Source organism: Sardina pilchardus, chromosome 15, assembly GCF_963854185.1.
Source record: "Sardina pilchardus chromosome 15, fSarPil1.1, whole genome shotgun sequence".
Taxonomy (NCBI): Eukaryota; Metazoa; Chordata; class Actinopteri; order Clupeiformes; family Clupeidae; genus Sardina; species Sardina pilchardus.
In genome coordinates this window covers 20,482,338-20,502,639 of record NC_085008.1, presented here as the reverse complement: position 1 = coordinate 20,502,639, position 20,302 = coordinate 20,482,338, and the positions used below count along the sequence as shown (strand labels likewise).

The 20,302-nt window shown below is 44.4% G+C and overlaps 1 protein-coding gene across 2 annotated transcripts; it reads right to left on the bottom strand.

Annotated features, from left to right (window-relative positions):
• Positions 1-4,997: 4,997 nt before the first annotated feature.
• Positions 4,998-19,902, bottom strand: LOC134101893 (protein Niban 1-like). 2 transcript variants are annotated; one of them, XM_062555755.1, is made up of 15 exons: positions 19,784-19,902; positions 16,279-16,409; positions 15,899-16,024; positions 15,419-15,533; positions 14,932-15,093; positions 13,550-13,665; positions 12,345-12,449; positions 11,818-11,980; positions 11,387-11,574; positions 10,574-10,720; positions 10,250-10,360; positions 9,790-9,897; positions 9,066-9,177; positions 7,498-8,475; positions 4,998-5,715 (listed from the first exon to the last, which is right to left on the bottom strand). In XM_062555755.1, the coding sequence occupies exons 1-15, from the start codon at positions 19,836-19,838 to the stop codon at positions 5,711-5,713; spliced, it is 2,622 nt and encodes an 873-aa protein (XP_062411739.1). In that variant the 5' UTR covers positions 19,839-19,902; the 3' UTR covers positions 4,998-5,710. The 2 variants fall into 2 exon arrangements, with proteins under 2 accessions (XP_062411739.1, XP_062411738.1); XM_062555754.1 differs by lacking the exon at positions 4,998-5,715 and having other exon boundaries at positions 6,844-8,475.
• Between the last annotated feature and the right edge of the window lie 400 nt (positions 19,903-20,302).

Here is a 20,302-nt window from a genome sequence, read left to right as displayed (position 1 = left end):
ATCAGACAGTGACCCTTGACCCCGCTCCCACGTGTGTCACTGCGTCCCTAGAGGCACGAGGAGCGTTGGTGTGCAGCTGTTTCTCTCTTCACAGAGGAGGAAGTCTTCAATTGACATTTATTAGGCCGCTCGTTAAACTTGTTAGGCTCATTACACTCGTTTAGCTTGGGAGGCCACGAACACATGAAAGGAGAGTGGGACCTGGTCTGTGTCAATGACAATAGCGTGGCCAGGGGTTCTTCCAAGTGTGTGTGTGTTTGTGGGTGTGTGGGTGTGTGTATGCGTGTACGCATGTTTGTGTGTATGGGTGTATAGGGAGGTATCATATCTGGTGTGCATGTGTGTGTGTGTGTGGAGGGGGAGGTATGTATGTGTGTGCATGTGTGTGTTTGTGTGTGTGTGTGTGTGTGTGTGTGTGTGTGTGTGTGTGTGTGTGTGTGTGTGTGTGTGTGTGTGTGTGTGTGTGTATGTTATACAGTATCATCTATAATGATACCTCCATGAGAAGGAAGCTCAAGTCAACTATATGGTTAAGTTTATGATCTAATCCAAGATTTGATTCCAACTACAGACTGAAGAAACATATTCAACAGTGTCTTTTTTGTCAGCTGTAACAATAACACCCAAATACTACTGCTTAATAATGCAAACAACAAGAAGTACTTGGAGCAGAAGTTCAGGTGTGTCCGAGATATTGTGCAGTTAGGTAATAGTGTGTGGATGTGGATAAACATCCATATGTGCATACTATATGAGTGTACTCCATTACTGCCTGTCCATATCCATGTGTGTATGTGTGAGTGTGTATGTGTGTGTGTGTCTGCCCTCTGAAGTCCAAGGGGGTCTGGATGATTAATGGTTGTCATGGTGAGAGCAGAAAAGTCCCATATTTTCCCAGCCCTGGGGGGGACTTTGGGCGGTGGGTGGAGCGAATGGGTGATTAATTCATATTTTCACTAAAAGGAGCAGTCAGTGACATGGGCCCTGACTGGCCCACTACTCCACCTCAGGAACCTCCACCCCTCTCTTCCCAGTTACCATGGCCTGGACTGTTTACTATCTCCGCAAATCCGCAAGGTCCTCAAATCCCAGGATCATTGTTAATGTCTGTGTAGTGTGTCATTTATATGTTGAAGTTTGACATCGTCTGTTTACACTCTAGGTTGGGGAGCACTGATGTTGATGTTGATTTTGAAGTTGAGGTTGATGGTGATGTTGTGGTGTAGCAGCCAAAGTGGCACATCTGACATCTGTTTGACCCAGGTTCAATCCCCAAATCTGCCATTGCAAATCTACTGTATGTTGCTTTGGATAAGAGTCACTTCACTCTAGTAGTTCTGAGATATTGAGCTGCAAAGTCTTAGAATTTCATTTATACTGGTAAGCGGAACAAACCTCTTGAGATATAATGTCCAAAAATGCATACTACAAGAAACGCCTCACCTCACCTTAAGGTGACACAAAATATGAAACGCTGGCTGGGCTACTTCTAATCGACTAACCCAGAGATGACCGGAGCACTCAGATTACTACAGAACTTTTTTTATTGTGGTGCACAAAAGACTGACGTTTCGACGCCCTGCGTCTTCCTCAGAAGCACCGTGAGCACCGACCAGGCTTGAGCGCAAGTGACACCCCTTCTACAAGTGTCACAGAATATGTCAACGACTCAATTTTGACAAAAAAATGTCAGATATAATTATTCTAAGAAGACAATCTGCCAATGGGTAGGTGATACCATTGTAATGTTCAAGACTGTTCATATTAGGCATTGCAGTGCTAGTATGCTAAGTGGCATACGTCTCTGTCAAATCATGCGACAGACTATTTCCCATTCTATATCTCTCAACATGCTGGAAATAAACACACATCTAACTGACCACCGAGGAGAGAGCTGAACTTGCATTTTTCAGTTGAAAGAAAACAATGTTTATCCAAACAGCTCTGCCCACCCCCTCTACACATGCGCAGGGGTCGGCGGAGTGCATCAGGGACCCGTGCTAAGTGCCTCTCATTTGTCTTATTTATTATTAGATGTGGATTTGTGCAGCGGACAGGGACAGGCAGCGCTCCGAGGCGAACGGCAGAGACTTTGTTTGTTTTGGCTGCGGGTGAGTCAAAGGGACAGAGTGCTGACTGGGACTGAGCTGTCATACAGCAATATGTGTGTGTGTGTGGGTATATTTGTGTGTGTGTGTGTGTGTGTGTGTGTGTGTGTGTGTGTGTGTGTGTGTGTGTGTATATATGTATACTGTATTTGTGTGAGAGAGTGTCTTCATCATAATGAATGTGTTCCTAATAAGCACTCTGGGCTGTGAGTGACGGTGTGTAGTTGCCATTGTGATAAATGATCATTTAAGTGGGTAGCCCTTTAGGGGTTAAAGCCTAGACAAATAATCACACAATGTTTCAGCCCGCACTAAAGAGCCACATGCATCTCAACAGCTCTTTTTAAAGCCAGACCAACAACTAGGTTTGACTAAGTACAAAATTTACCACATTTGTTCCTGAATTCATAACAAGATTTATCTCATCAGGTAGTAAAAATCTTGACAGGCTTTAATACTGTTCTATGCTCTGATGTTTATGGTCTTCATACTCCCACTTATGAGCCACCAGTAAATACAATCTGGCGCAGAGATATGATGTTGCAATAACTCATGACTTATTGCAGTAGGCAGTAGTAACTTAGAAGTGTATTGCTGTAGGCTGTAACTCATCCAGAGGTTTATTGCGATAGGCAATCATTCAGAGATGTACTTCAGTAGAAGAATTTCTGGAGCCAGTGAGCTGAAATGAGACCTTCGGCAGCCTGTGAAGTGGCATCTTGGTTCTGAATTTGAGCTCACTAGTGGTTCCTGATGATCTCAATTTGTTCTCAGAAACTCCTCAAGGATACAGACTCTACTCATCTCAAGGCCGACAGAAACATCACTGGCTCTGCACAACCTCCTACACACACACACACACACACACACACACAAAATGTTATTTTTCCACATTGTATAACCTTTCCTGTTGTACACACATCACCAGTTTTCTCATAGTTCGGCTCACAGCGCGCACACACACACACAAGCCGAAACGCTCCACTACATCTCTCCACAACGGCATATGACAGACAGCTCAGAAAAACAAGCGGGTTCTAGAAGAGCCGGAGCTCCATGATGGATATGCAGTGCGGGGCTGCTGGCCGGGGCGCGCGGCGTAACCCGAGCCCTGACGGGGGGACAGATCAAAGCGCAGCGGCGCAGGAGCCGTCCCCGCCGTCCCGTCGCTTCCTCTGCGCAGCGCCCCGGGCAGTAAAACAGAGTCTCGTTAAAGAGCCTCCTTTTTTTAATAGGAGCCCCCCATAACCGCCATCCCCCCCCCCCCTCCGACACACTCACACACACACACACACACACACACACACACACACACACACACACTTCCACCCCTGCCCCGGCTCCAAAAAGCCCCCCTGCGTCCCCCAGTCGCTTGGTTGGTCAGCCAGCCAACCAGCCAGCCGGGCCAGCCAGTCAGCCACCACCAGCAGGGCCCCTCCCCGCTCCTCACACACTGCCCGTCTTTGTGCCACCGCCCCCCGGAGCTGGAGCTGGAGCTGGAGCCCGGGCCCTCCAGGGGACCAGCTGCACCACATGGCAGCACGCTGGGAAGACTGTCGCCATGCAGCCACGGACGGGTCCCCATTGCTCTAACAAGCAGGCCCACTGACTGAGAGCAGAGCCCAGAAATACACCTCCTCAACCCCTCCACTTCACCCCAAACCCGGCTCTGATCCGCCAGGGTAGTCCTCTGGGAAGGGGAGTAACAGGGATAGGATGGGGTGGTGTGTGGTGGTGGTGGGGGTGGGGGGGGACTGCAAAGTCAAAACACCTTCCAGACAATTTTAACTACTGTGGTTGTGTACTGTGGTAGTGGTGGATGCAGTCACGCTGATGCTGCTGCTGCTACGTTCCTGATGATTTAGCTTTTGGGGAAACAGTGACTCAGAAGCTTTTCTCACCTGGGGGACGAAATTCATGTTGACAGTTCGGGCAGGCCAATAGGAAAAGCACATATTTCAGCTGTGAGTGGACAGGGCGGCGGGGGGGAGGTTTAGGGGGGTGGGGTGGTGCGGGGCAGGCAGCCTTTTGGTGTGCCAGTAACTGATTACTGGAAGTGATTTTAGACTAAAACCAACATTGGGTCGCAAGGGGGCAAAGCAAACAGCTCATATTTTAAAAGGGCCCTCTGCTGTTAAATGTACCTTCATGGCAAAGGATGTCAGAGAAAACAGAGAGGAAAGAGAGTCAGAGGTGGAGAGAGGGAGAGAGAGAGGGGGAGAGAGAGAGGGGGAGAGAGAGAGTTAAAAATAAAATAAGAACAGGTCCATGAGAGGGGGAGGGAAAACGTCCTGGATGACAAAGAGAATTTGTGACATAATGAAAGCTGGAAGCACATCTGCACGAGAGACTGGAGGAGAGACCGGCTCCTCAACACACTGGGTTCACCACTGCAGTAATTGGCTCTGTGAAGTCCTGTGGGTGTACAGTAAGACCGGTGCGAGTGCCCTCTACTGACTGGTGATAGAAAGAACTCATTTCATAATCATAGCAACAGGATAATTACTCAAATCTTATTTGTGTCTTAATGGCTATTAGTGGACTTTTACTTGTGTCCTTCTGATAGCTATTAGCTGTTTTTTTCTGGCCTCCACATTCTGTGTTGTGGGCAAGTAGCCCACTCTATTTTAATGAGAGTGGAATAAGGTCATTTTCTGAATTCCTTGCTCTGAGTTTATACTGCACTGGAATAATAAGAGGTTAAGGTTGGATCTGATATTTTTGTAAGGTGTTCCACTACATTTCACTGGTCTGAAAAAGTCCTAACCTAGGATGCCTGCTATAATTCCCCCTGCCAGTTACATTAACAGCAATTAAATCAGCACTGTGCAAATTTTAGCGTAAAACTAGAGAACTAGCTACCTAAAAGTCATGATAAACCTTACAAACATCAACCTGAGTCTTATTGACAGCTTACTGTATGCCTAGCAACTGATGTCCTCAGGTGTCAGCAATGTGGACACTTTCTTTGATTTCTGTAGTATGTTAAAACCCGGAACACACTCTACACACTATTGTTGCATAAAATCATACATCAATAATACAAAGAAATTGTTGCATAGTGTTGATTTAAGCCATTAGGCAAACAACTATTAGGCAAGAAAATATAACGTAAGGCATTAAAAATATGGAAACTATTGTGTGAAAATACAAGCTTTGACTGCATGTCCTTTTGGTTAGTCAAATAAAAAGCCAAATATCAACTCCCAGTACAATTGTTAGTATTAAGCCCATCTATGTTAATGACATGTATCTAGTTTAGATATCTAGTCTAGATAATGTGTTTCTATTACTGTCTATCAGATCCCAGTGACTCAGGCTACTCTGCCTTTGGCTATATGAGTCCATTAGAGTGCGTATAGCCTCTAGGTAGAGCTGGCATCAGGACAGGGCTGGATGATGTCCTCCACCTCGATGACCTCTACCACCAGATCACAAATGGCTTTCACACAGTCCAAAGGCTCCTCCTCGTCCTCCTCTTCCTCCTCCACTTCACGCGTCCCTGATGGAAGTGCTTTGGCGTCCTCTGCTGTTGGCTCAGAGACCACCAGTCCAAAGGGGGTGGTCACTCTCACCCTCAGCTGACTGACCGCCAGACCCCTTTAGACTAGACAAATAATCACAAGGTTTCAGCCTTCACTAAAAAGAGCTACATGAATCATAACAGCACACCACACCTCATCACATCATGCCACCCCACACCATGCCATGCCACACCACCCCACACACACCACACCACACACACCACACCACACACACACGTTATTTTTCCACATTGTATAACCTTCCTGTTATAGGTACACATAAAGTAGATAGCTAGTAGCAGATTTTTCTGCCTTGTGGGCAAGTAACCCACTGTAATCTAATGAGAATGGAATAAGGTCATTTTCTGAATTCCTTGCTCTGTTTATTGGGTGCTTTGGGTGTCTATCAAATGCGCCTGTGCATAGCTCATAGGCTAGCCAGTCGTATCAATTAGCCTATACCAGATGACATATGTGGAGCGTTTTAATACTTCAGAATAACATTTGATAAATTAACCTTACATTTTTTCAGTAGTGATAGGTGTGTAGATTTGAACAAAAGCTGGTTTGGTTGGTTCTTAACCAAAATACAAGCTTCGGTGTGTTGCTTAGACGTTGTCATCGTCTTGCTGTCCCCCGTTCTGCTTCAGTATTGGTTCCCTAGCTGAGGCGAAAATGAGGTCCATGGATTCCAGGCTGTCTAGCAGCGTGAATGAAATTGTGCGCGAGGCAGCATGGGTATACCCAGGCTAGTTGTGAACATCATTCCTAACAAAATAATCAGGGAAAAAAAATCCTTGGGGCCTTAAGGGGGGTGGTAACGTGTTGAGTTCCACTACACTTCACTGGTCTGAAAAAGTCCCAACCAGGATGCCTGTCTAATTCCCCCCCTGCTAGTTACAGTAACAGGCCATTAAAACAGCACTGTGCAAGTTTTAGAGTGAAACGACCAAGCTAGCTACCTAAAAGTCAAGATAAACCTTACATCAACCTGAGTCATACTGACAGAAACTTGGCTAACATGGCAACTGATGTCTAAGTGTCAACAATGTGGATGCTTTCTTCTACCCGGAGCACAGAACTACATTGTGCATAATCCTGCTGGATGACTGGTTAGAATGGTACGTTTATCTGTGCTTCACATAGCCATCAATCTTAAAATGAATTTGAAGCTGATACTAGTTACAGTACATACCTCAAGAACGGAAAAATTGTTAGTGATAATGTTGGTTTAAACCATTTAATGCATCAAGTTTCTCTGTTGATGCAAAGAAGAAGATCCTTCAGTGAGGGTCTCTGTTTGCTTATTTGAGATTTTTTCATTTCATAGTATTAAGCAAGAAAATATAATGTAAGGCATTAAAAATGTGGATACTGTTGTGTAAAAACACAAGCTTTGACTGCATGTCCTTTTGGTTAGTCAAATAAAAAGCCAAATATCGAGTCCCGGCACAATTGTTAGTATTAAGCCCTTCTATGTCAATGACATGTATCTAGTTTAGATATCTAGTCTAGATAATGTGTTTCTAATACTGTCTATCAGGTCCCAATGCCTTTGGCTATATGAGTCCATTAGAGAGCGTATAGCCTCTAGGTAGACCTGCCATCAGGACAGGGCTGGATGATGTCCTCCACCTCGATGACCTCTACCACCAGATCACGTATGGCTTTCACACAGTCAAAAGGCTCCTCCTCCTCCTCATCATCATCACGCGTCCCTGATGGAAGTGCTTTGGCGCCCTCTGCTGCTGGCTCCACTTCAGCTGACTGACCGCCAGGTCCCTCTGGACTCCCACCACCACCTCCACCATCACCACCATCACCACCAACACCACCACCTTCTGTCTCCTTTACACGCCCCTCACCTTCAGCTTGCGCCGACAGAACAGCATTCACCACTGCCGCCATTGTTGCTGTAGTTGTCATCTCCTCGCTGCTGCCCCCTGGTGGTGTGCTGGAGGCCTCAGGCCCAGCTACCTGGGTCGGAACAGGGGGGGTCGAGTCGTCGTCGTCTTCAGCGAGAGGCACTGCGCTGCCGGCTGGGACCCCCGCGGGGGGGTTGAGATAGATAGCTCTGTCTGTGCGGACTGTAGAAGAGTCTGTGGGCACCGGTTCAGGCTCCTCCAAAAATGACAGAGCTTCAGGACTGGACAGTGGCCCAGGAGACACCTCCTCCTTAAGCTCAGGAGGAGGCAAAGCAACTTGGGTCACAATGCCCTGCTCCTTGGCCTGCTCCTCCTGTTGTTTCAGCGGCTCTCCTTCATCTTTGGGTGGCTGCTGCTGCTCCTTCTTCACCTCTTCTGCCTGCTCCTCTTGTTGTTTTAGCGGCTCCTCTACCTCTTTGGGTTGCTGCACCTCCTTCTTCACTTCTTCTGCCTGCTCCTTCTGATGTTTCATCGGCTCCTCTTCTTCTTTGGGAGGCTGCTCCTCCTCCTTCTTCACTTCCTCTACCTTGTCGTTCTGTTGTTTCAGCGGCTTCTCTTCTTCTTTGGGCTGCTGCTCTTCCATCTTCTTCACTTCTACCTGCTCCTCCTGTTGTTTCAGGGGCTCCTCCTCCTTCTTCACTTCTTCTACCGGCTTCTCCTGCTGGTCCTGTGGCTCCTCTGCAACCTCCTTCTTCTGCCCTTCGGACGCCCCATCGCTGCTGGCCAGGGGGGAGGGCTTCAACTCGGCCTGCTGGAACTGGAAGCGGGTAGCGCCCGCCTGCTTGGGAGGGCTGGCTGGCGTCGAGAGAGGAGGAGGAGGAGTCCGGCTGCCGCTCAGACTGCCCTGGCTGATGGCCTGCAGGTCGGAGCTGTCCACAAACAGGTTGTGCTTCTTCTGACTGGCTGCCTCCTTCACCACTGCAAGGGGTGCGACAGAACGAACAGGCATGAGAAAAGTTGCAAAACACCTCAGACGTGAATTTTACAAAGAAGAACAAAGAATAAACACTGCACTTTATAAATCAGCAGAACATTTGTGGAAAGTTTTAGTGAACTGTCCAGTTTGGAGAACTATGGCAGCTATGGCAAAGACATGGTGCAGACTTTGTAACTCATGGGCCCTAATTTGAATGATGGCCATTTTCATTCCGATTGAGGTGTTCATATGAGAATTTGTTTTCCAAATTAACTGTTATTGTGTTACCAATCGGCTTAAAAGTGTCCATGTAAACATGACTATGGTGATAGTTTATAACAGCAGCACCAGATGGCCTGTGGCAAATCATTACAGAATAGCCCACAGCACCAGCAGCACGACAAAGGAAAACTGTGTCCATGTCCAGGTAGTACTGTACATCTACACCAGAAGAGGATATAGGACAAACCAGGCACCAGGATAAGGAAAGTCATTCAGCTAGCTACTTATTCTGCAACTAATTCTGAGCCCGAATAGGCTTGAATGCTATTGCAGACTGAACAGCCAAGAGTGGGGATGAATGATCACCGACCTTTATTCACTTCAGGGGTGAGAGTCTTCTTCAGAATGTCCTCATAGACATTCTCCACATTTATGAAGTCAGTGCAATCTGCAAATATGTACTGTTCAAACTTCTCCAACTCCTATAAAAGAATGAAAGGTGCAATCTTGTTATATCAGTGATATGTTTATTTACCAAGTTCAAGACATTCATAAATCCATTTTGGAGTACAACCAGTCCATATAACCCTATGAAAAGGCAGCATTGACCGCTTGTTAGAATGTGCTATTTCTCTCCCTTCACTCATCTTAAACACATCTTCCCAAAATGATTTGCTGGGAAAAGTTATTGTCTGTCTGTCGTATATTCATGAGTGGATTCTAATGGCAGAAATCTAAGGTTATATTAATGTGTTTTTGAGTATGTAGGACTGTGTGAGGTTTGCGACATGCACAGGGTGTGATATTGAAGGATAACTATAATGATAACTACAACTATAACGCCCACACTGACCAACGATAAGCAAAGTCACTTGTGTTAATGAATGTGATGGCTGAAATGTGATGGATTCTAATTGGCTGTTAGCTTTTAATCATTTTCAAAATTGCTCTGAAAGTGATCCCCAATGATATCATTCTTCATGTCGTTATAGTTTATGTGTGAACGTTGTCATTCATATTAACAAGAGCGATATTTTTTAATAGTTATCGTTATAGTTATCGTTCTTGGTGTGAACGGCCCTTAACAGCCTTACCGGTCTGCACGAGGGGCTCAGGTGTCTCCTCAGCACGGGGACTGTGATGTCCATCAGCGCCTCCTGGAAGAACTGCTTCCGCACTGTACTGCTGTCGTAGTCATATTGCTGTGAGTGACACACAAAGAGGACACAGTCAGGGGACGATGTTCTAGTTACACAGGACTGGTCAAACCAACAATGCAAAGGGATAGTAAATGAATAGTAATACATGAGTTATACAGAGACAGAGGGGGGTCCAGCACTAAGTACGCGCTCTTTACAGTAAATTATATATCTATCTATTTATATTAATTTAGAGTAACAACACTGGGCATGAACCAGCAGAGTTAAAAAATGAGGGGAAATGTAAAATGATATGCTCATTTATATGACTACCTTAATGGCAAAATAATTGTTGGGACAAGTGAGGAAACAGTGGGTGAGAAAGTTGAGAACCTATTTTAGTTAGCAAGATTACCTTGAGGACCCTCATTTTGGCCTTCTCCATAACAGACCCCAGTTGCGCAGGGTTGTCTTTCACAGTAGACTGCAGCAGAGACTCAAATGTGTACATTGCATTGTCCATCAGCTGCAGGGAGAAGAAAAGCACATTCAGGAGGGTGTGATATGGGTGACAGGATGCTGATGAATAGTGACCATCAGAGGGCACTAAAGAGGGTAAGCAACTTAGACTTGACACTATAGACGTTCAGTACGCATACTTGCTGCATGTTATGTCAATGGTAACTCTCTAAATCTGCTATATCACATTACACCATATCGGACTTCTCCATCAGCTGACCTGCTGCATGTGTTTCTGGGCGCCTTGCACCAGCTTGGTGGTGTTGGAGAAGCTGAAGCGTTGCTGGAGCTCCTGAAGCTTCTCATGGAGAGCGTCGAGACTGCGGAAGCTCTCCTCCAGCTCTGTTTTACTGGCCTGCTGGAGGGCCTAGCAGGGCGAGAGAGTCAACAATTACTCATATTGTAATTAATGGCATGGAAAGTATAGAAGAATATACATACATTCTTGTACATTCATTCATATAAATTACAGTTACAAGATGTGCTTTACCAATCCAACCCACAACTTCATTTATGCTACAGTGTCTATTTCATATACGTAAGCAATATGATATGAGGCAAAGTTGGATTGGTAAAGGACATCTTGTTTCTGATTCAGCCTTAAAATAACTGCCTGCATTTCTGCCCTGTCACTTTAAATGAATAGATTGTTTCTGTTAATTCAGCATGAAGCATATTAAATGCTGACTTAGTCTACTGCAAGCGATGAAATGTCTGAATGAGGTTTTTCCAGGATATGTTCACTCACTCATGGAAAACCTCTTGTCCAATAAGAAATGTTTAAATAGTGGAATAGATTCAATTAATTTTATAATTCTCATTTCAAATAGATAGATACAACAACTGTATTCAAAACATGACACTCTCTATTGTATGCACTGACAAATGTAAGACAGGACAACAATACTTATAAGTCTTCACACACAAAAAGTAAATTCTGCTAACATTACATCATTTGCGGTCAATATCAGTATACCTGAGCAGTGCCCCATACTGCCCCCTTCCCTGTCCCCCTCCCTATCCTGTGACTCACCTGCTGGACCTGCTGGAAGGTCCAACCCTGGCGCACATCCTTGCAGAGTCGCTCCAGCTGTTCATCACACAGCTGTCTTACGGCCAGGAAGCCGCCATTGACTGGCCCAAGCAGCTCCTCCAACACCGAGCTCAGGTATGGAGTGACGTGTTCCGTACACACACTCTGGGCTCGCTCCAACACCGTGGCTGACACCACAAACACACGCACGTGCACACACACACACACACACACACACACACACACACACACACACACACAAACACAAATTTTGAGCAATACAAGACCAAACATATGAACAAATGCTTTCTTAAATGTTCCTACTCCTACTTAAATGTTCCTAGTCTTGTAAACACTGTCATACGATTAAATATGCATTTGTTACATACACTGCACGAAAACAGAAGAAATGTTTGTCCTGTTTGTTTCACCTTTCAGTTTGGTCTCCAGGAAGGTGCGTGAGGAGCTGATCTGGTCCATGTTGGAGCGCAGCAGCGCCCCCTGCTGTTGGGCTGCTGCACCGCACTCCTCTTTCAAGCTCCCCAGTGCCTCCTGCACCTGAGCCAGCACCTGCGTGTGGGCAGCCTCCACCAACTGAGCACCACCACAGGAAACAGCAACAATAAACACACAACAATAACATCAACAGCCTCAAACAAACACAACGAAAACATGCAGCTCACACACACTACATTAGTACACAGATCAGAGTAAAAAAAAAACAGTATCCGCCACCTGAACATGAGATTAGCTATACACATTGTCAGAACGTGAGGATGACAATTCGGGTTGATTATGCGTAGCATCAGTATTAGGGATTATCGGTAATTAAATACCACTGACATAACAAAGACTGAAGAGAATAAGGAACCACACTTAAAAAAACACACAAAGAGCTCTTCCTGCATTTAGTACTTCATTAAAAGCCACAGGGAGGATTATTGGTAATGACGCTTACAGACAACCAGGCTCTCCTCTTCTCTGCCCTCTTCCCCTTCAGCTGTGGAATCAGCTCTTTCTGCAGGTAGGGAATAAGCCCCTCCATGACCAGATGTGTGAGGACCTGCAAGTGCGCACACACACACACACACACATGCAAACACACATGCACACACACATAAATGCACACACACGCACACATCAATGTACACTAATTACAAATATACAGATACATAGATACTCTAATCAGAATCTCCTTGCTGTCCCCCGCACCAGACTCTGTACCCTGGGCGCCAGGCCCCCAAGCTCTGGAATTCCCTCGCTCAACCATTCCGTGACTGCCCCTCCCTTCCTTTCATCAAATCTCATCTCACGACCTTCTGTTTCATGAACATTTCTCCCCCACTCCTCCCCCACTGCACAAACTTTGTTTTGTTTTGACTCTGTAAAGCAACCTTGCGTTTGAGAAAGGCACTATATAAATATTATTATATGAGCATATAGAAACCCTCACCATTACGTAGGGCATGATCCTGGGCCCAGGCATATATCTAGTATGATAGCCTATCCAAGGGTGATAGACCTGCCCCATATGCCCGCATTATGCCAGAGCCTTTATTTTAGTTTTTAGTAATTAGAATATGATCTCAATCTGTTAATGGCAATAAGATAAGGTGCTTACTGTACATGACTGATTCACAATTGGAATATTGTCATTATGGTGTGCATGGAAACGTAGTCAAATTGGGAAATTAGTCTGATGTTATTCCATACTCAGACTTGTTACTTCACAAATGTTTCTTGAAAGATATACTTCCTTTATACTGTATCTCATCTATCTGATCAGTAGGCCTGCTTCCTGCCTCTGTGAGCACCGACTCACATCACTGAATACAACACACACGTTGTGCAGCAGAAACCATGCATCTACATCTACACAGGTGTGAAACGGCGTAGAGCAGGGGAAGGGTTGGACTTGATGACAAGCTCATCACTTCTCCCTGTGGGCGGGGGCACTGTGGATCCTGCCATCCGTTATGAGTGACAGCTCTGCCTCTGGTCTGTGTGTGTGGCTGCTTTGTGGTTTCCCTTTGACTTCCTCTGCTTGCCTTTGCGCTCTCTAAAAATACTGCTCGAAACCGAAGAGACCACCATCCAAGCCGAGCCGAAACAAACAGTTTGTTCGCGATGCGTGCGCTCCATGTGTGTGTACAAGTCACTGACCTGTGTGTCGTTCCCAACAAGCATGTCCCATGATTCATAGTGGCCTTTCTCCTGTCTGTGGAAGTGAATGGCGGCCAGGAAGGCCTGCATCTCACACGTGGGTTTGTGCAGAGGGTCTGGACAAAAGAGAGGAGAGGTTAGTGTGTATAGCTCGCATGGGGGATCCTTATCTCTGTGGTCTTGTGAGAGAGAAACTATATAGGTGCGACTGAGATTGGGTTTATGGTGGAGGATGATAGAGAGAGAGAGAGAGAGAGAGAGAGAGACCAAGAGAGAAAGAGAGGGAAGGAGAGAGAGAGAGATAGAAAAGAGAAAAACAGAGAGAGAGACTGAGAGAGAGAAGGAGAGATATAATGAGCCAGGAAATGGTTCCACCCACTTGACTGTAACGGTCTTTCAGATAAGAGAGGAGCCCTATCAGTCATCAGATAAAGCATAATCCGCTCACTACTTGCGTCCAGCAGAGTCAAGTGTATTCAGTTGTGGGTGAGAGGCAGCCGTTTGTAATTAATAACATCTGACCTTCCGCTCTGGTGTTAATCATTGGTTGTGATGTTGGGTTTTACTTGGATGGTGTTTAAAATGACTCGACATCCAACAGCTATATGACTACTGTGGCATTTCTTTAGCAAAGTGTGCTAAGACAGAGCTCTCATGATTTTTTATAATGTCTCACACGATCAGACAAACACACAAATAAGGACACAACCACACTTGGCCATTGACCACAGATACTCTGTGGCAGATGTCTGTGGTCACTGTGTCACCTAGCACTGGGGAATATGACTTCTAATCAATTACATGATTAGGTACCTCTATCTTTCTGCTACCATTACTGTAATAAACAACATTTTATTTAAACTATTATTCATTTAGCCTTCTACATAGTTCTCTGACAATGTACTGGAATACAACGTGATAGACACTGCAATCTATTTAAATAAGCTGTTCAGGTTGAGGACTAGTTGTTAGCTCTGTGTTTGTGCTTGTGTCACCCATGCCACCAGATCATATTTTGAGTGGCCTTAGACTAACAGAAGTTGACAGTTCATGAATATATGCATTTAGGAAAGTACTAACATGAGTAAGATGAATGACCAGAGTAAAATCGAAGTCGACGAGAGATTCTAACAGCTGTTTTCGACACATCTTCAGTGTATTGACCAGTCCTATCAAACCATTTAGACTGCACAGAGAGTGGTGTGATGACCATCAGTATGGGGACTGGCAGCAGTTGGCAGCAGCACAGCAGCCCACCACAGCAGACACTATAGCGTGCAACACTGAGTTGCAGAAGCCCAACACAACACAACACAGCACAACAGAAACAGGAAACAGAAACATTATTACTCAATATACTGTAGACAGAATGAGAGGAGTACCATGATTCTGATGACGGATGCTGTGACTGAGCGTGCAAAGGAAGTTGCGCCGCTGTCCGTCGTCATGGCAGCAGAGGTAAACATCACGTCGGTATGGTAACCTCAGATACACCGGAAATTCAGTGGAGGGAACCAGCTCTGGGGGAGAATCCTCTTGTCCATCTGAACCAACAGGACAACAACAACAACAACAACAACAACAACAACAACAACATGTTATATTTAGTGCACAACAAATACAAAACACAACAAAACAAAAATAAACAATAACACAACAAAAATATCTGTGTCTGTGTGTGTGTGTGTGTGTGTGTGTGTGGCTGGTAGATGGCTGTGTAACTGTTTTGGTCATTTATTTTTGTAATCATGTGTATATTTATTTGTGTCTAAGTGTGCTATGTGGGTGTGTGTCTGTAAATAGGTGAGAAACATTTCAGAAAGTGGCTAATGAAAGTTAGTAAAAAAATTGAAGACGTTTGACACTTACTGTTCAGATCAGGAACGGCCTTATACACGAAGGCCTCATACTTCTCCTTCGAGGTGACCACAGTTCCTCCAACCAGGTTCAGCTTCTGACGCGCAGGAGTCCCTCTCTTACACATCTGCAACAGAGGAAATACAACGACTCTGATAAAGGTAATGAAATGGAAGCAAAGATTACACAGCATGTTAAAGACGCGTTTTGTCTTTTTAGATGTTGGAATATAAACATCTACATTTATTCTATATCAAATGCTTTTTTCAAAGTGTTAATTACATGCTAATTATATTACAATTATATTACAAGGGCGTTGTTACATTGTCCCTGGAGCAACTCAGGGTTGAGTGCCTTGATCTAGGGCACAACGGTGGAGGCCGGGTATTGAACCAACAACTTTTCTGGCTACTGCAGCTCCACTACTAACCACTATAGACTACCACCTTACCACCATAAACGATGACAGAGAAAGGATGTTGCTGTGGTCACCTCCTGGTTGTCATGGAGCTCCAGGCTGTGGTCTCGTAGGGTGGCCCATCTGTCCTTCCACTTCTTGGCATCCTCACACTGTGAGACGCTCCCCTCGTAGAGCACCCCACACGCACCTGCTTCCTCCTGCAGGAGGGAGAATACAGTCATCAGTGTGTGTGTGTGTGTATGTGTTTGCATTTGTGTGTGTGTGTGTGTGTGTGTGTGCATGTGTTTGTATTTGTGTGTGTGTGTGTGTGTGTGTGTGTGCATGTGTGTGCGTGTGTTTGCATTTGTGTGTGTGTGTGTGTGTATGTGGCCGTGTGCGTGCGTGCGTGCATGTGTGTGTGTGTGTGTGTGTGTGTGTGTGTGTGTGTGTGTGTACGTATGTGATTTCTTACCCTCTGTTTGAGAAGTAGTGCTGGGCTGGTGTGTTGCTGCTCCAACTCCTCCTGCAGTTGTGAGTACAGGGCCAGACAGTACTGCCGTCTGAAGTGAGGACCGAAACCCTTCAGCTCTGTCTCTGTATGCTCTGCACACACACACACACACACACACACACGCACACAGGCACACACACATGCACATGCACACGCACACACACACTCACATGAAAACTGTACATAAAATACAGCTACACCGTATGCACATCTGGATTGTAAATATAGAACTGTAACGTAATGCTGTTTATATTAATCTAAGAGTACATTATGCCCCACTGGTCTGAGATTATCCATACTGTAGGTTAATAAAATATGAATAGGAGAGGATACCTAACATTGGCTATAGTAATGTGCTGGAACACCCAAACACTCCACATACTGTAACTCGATGAGGCAATATTTCACATTCCAAATCATCCCTTAATCCTACTGTGACATGTCCAACCCGCCCTGATCAGGGTGTTTCCCCAAGTTGTTTTATGCTGGTGTGGTCTTCAGCAAACCACAGTCTGGTCCAGCCTGTCTACTTTACTGTATTAGTTTAATATTTTTTTTTAGGGAATTTGACCAAGATATTCACAAGATATAGGACCTCGTCCAAGATATAAGGCTTTCATCCAAACCAATACAAGACTCTTTTACAACCTGAATTAGTGGATGAATTGGCTGTTTGAATTGAAAAGGAGGGCATAGGTTTATCGTGGGTTTTAATTTCAAGTCTACTTTGTCCATCAAAATATTTGTTGAATAGCTGCAAATGGTTCTGTTTATGGTTATGAAAACAGTACAATTGGGCCTGCCGGTCATATACAGTACAATAACATGAGTTACGCCTGCAGTACAGGAAACCTCTAAACATTTCTTCTGTGTGTAGTCTGATCCTGTGTACCTAGAGACGGGGTGGGTTGGGAAATGGTTGCATATCTCTGTTTTGAGAAAGCCTTTAATAACACGATAATGGCTATAATTGGATGTAATTACCCCACCATTACAACACAGCTAAACTACAGGATGCGTGCTGAAGAACATGGGATAACAAGTACATTTGGTAAGTCCAGGCAACAGTGTCATGCCAGAGGCGTCTCACACAACAGGATTAAAAAAGCATGTTTCTCTAATGATACATATAGAATTGACAAGTATGTTTGGATGACATTTCATAAACCTGCATGGATTTATTTTATTAATATGATTGCTTCTGTTGGTGCATGGTAAGCTCTGTTCTGTCTAATTCTAAAATGAGACTGTTAATACTGCGTTGGCAAACATGAGACTGGTGAGATTCTGACATAATACGAGCTCATTTACAAATACTGATTTGAAAATGAGCAAATGCCCTCAAAAAATCTTCATTTCACTGCAAGAGAAGATCTGGCTCGTTGTCTCGGAGTTTGTGACAAATTCACGATGGCTATGACTAGATCTTGTAATACTCATGATGACTGAACCGACAGTATGGACACACCCTCAATAAGTCCACAATTTACGACTTATTTTTTGTAGTGCCTTTCAAAAATAAAATATCCAGGACTTTCACCAAGACACCAAAATAGTGTAAATACAACACAGCCCAACATTAAACAGCAGTAAGAATAAATTAACCTCCTTTAAGCTGTCAGCATATTTCTCCCAAATCTGTTTAAAAGCGAGGCCACACAAACAGGTTAGAGCTGGCTGAACAGACTTCTCCACTTTCGTCTGGAAAAGTCATTTTGTATGTGTGTGTGTGAGAGAGAGAGTATCTCTATATAGTATCAGGCAGAGCGGAAATGTCAGAGCTGTGTACTGAATAACAGTAGATAGTTTTACCACCATGAAAGACCTCTGCTCCATGGGATATCTGAGTATGTCTCACAGAGAGAATCCAAAAGACCAGTGTTTTTCAACCTTTTTTGAGCCAAGGCACACTTTTTTCATTGAAACAATCCTGAGGCACACCACCAGCCAAAAATGTTAAATAAAATGAAATTTTATGGAAAATTCAATTAAATAAAAATCTGTAGCCCGCATTAATGATATCAAGTCATTCTTGTCAAAGTGTCTTGAATAGGAATCAAATGAACACAAAGAAAATTATTTCTATTCACTCTTTTTTAGACCACTTAGGTGAAATTGGATAATTTCCCACGGCACACCTAACAATGTGTCACGGCACACTAGTGTGCCACGGCACAGTGGTTGAAAAACACTGCAAAAGACACTCGCAACCACTAACTCCTACACCAGACAAACCTGAGGGGCTTTCATAATAGGGGCAACATGTTTACCAGACATAGCAAAACGAACAAAGAATTCAACTTCACATCAGGTCAGCTGTCCAAGTCAGCTGCATCTAGGTGCAATGCACTCACATCTGGAGCAGGAAAAACTTTGGTCGGTACGAGACCAGATGTGCTCAGCAGAAGCTGATCAGTTTTGCATGGGTGCATTAGTGTTTGCCTGTGACTAAACCCTGGCCCAAATTCAACAGAACTGCCCACTCCCCCTCAACTGCAGCTCCAGAGTAGTGTGATGTCATGGGGAGGGCCTCACACCCCGCCCCCTCTCCAGAGGCTCTGTCCATGATGTCAGACTGTTCCAGCTCTCAGTTCGGTGAGATCTCCTCTTGATGGAGCAGGACTCTACCGAAAGATGTCGTGGTCTACTGCACATGCACATGAAAGGAGCTTGTGTGCCTCTCTTTTACCTATTTATGTTGGTGTTCATGGAGGTGTGTGAAATGTTCTCCCTCTCAAGATCTTCACATCTTGGGCAGGACAGATTTACAAATGTTTATCACAGCTTTTTATCCACTACCATGTTCAATAAAAAAATATTAAATGAGGGTATGTTGATATACCCTTAGACTTGATAGGCTCTTGCACCAAACCATAGAATGATAGACAAATAACAAGGACAAAATAATTTAAAATGAACACAGAGGAATATGGTGCATGAATTTCTGGTGAAAATCTGATTATAGGCTAAAAAAAAAAACCTGTTGCCTCCCTGACTGTGTCAATGTTTTCTGTATTTTCATACTATCATGCTTTTCGCAATAGAACTTATGCTATTGCATTTTACAGAGAAATTATAACCTAGGGGTTGCCTCCTTTCGCCTCCATTCATATCCCTAAAATGAAAATGTATTTAAGAACGAATATCCTAATAAAAACGTAGGCTAAAGAAAGTAGGCTATTGCATTGCGTTCTCCTGCCACGCAGGTATATCTGCAGGCTATATGTTTATTTCAAAGACACATTTATCCTATATTCTTCGGACAATGTGGTTGTTAGCCTAGGTATTTTTTCTCTTTTTCACCGATTCTTCGTTTATGAGTAGCAGGTAAATCTGCACTTCGGCGGCCTCTGACAAGATGCACAAAAGTCCTTCTGTCATCAAATAACTTTTAGGCTACTGAACACGACGAGTCAATTAGAATATCTGACATTGATTCAGCCTATGCACTGAATGAGCAGCCTACCTTTTACGTAGTTGGATGTAGTCTCATCCAGTTGACTGGAAGCCGATCCACCCATGATCAGGAGAAACTTCAACTTCTCTCACAAGTCTCTTCTCTTCTGTCTGCACGGGTGCGCCTCTCTGGTGACTGTCATGAAATGATGGGCGTGCAGTCACTCTCATATCAAATGAGAGAATTCTATTTCGCAGATCTTTCAACTTCCTCGAAGTTTGTAGCCTACACTAGGCTATTACGACATGACTTGAGCAATCTCGTTTCAACTACAAGGTGTTGAAAATAACCAAGCCTATATGTTGATATAATCAAATTTGAGGAAGAACCATAAACTGTTTTTGTTGAGTTATAACCCATGTAAACTAGGCTACGTTAAACTGGAATAGGATATGTTTGAAATGTCAAATTTAACCGTTACATTTATTTTATATTATCATCATTTAAAAAAAAAAAAATATTTGTATTCTCATCAGACAAAAATAGACTAGCCACTGCCACACAACATTACATCGAGTTATTCCTCAT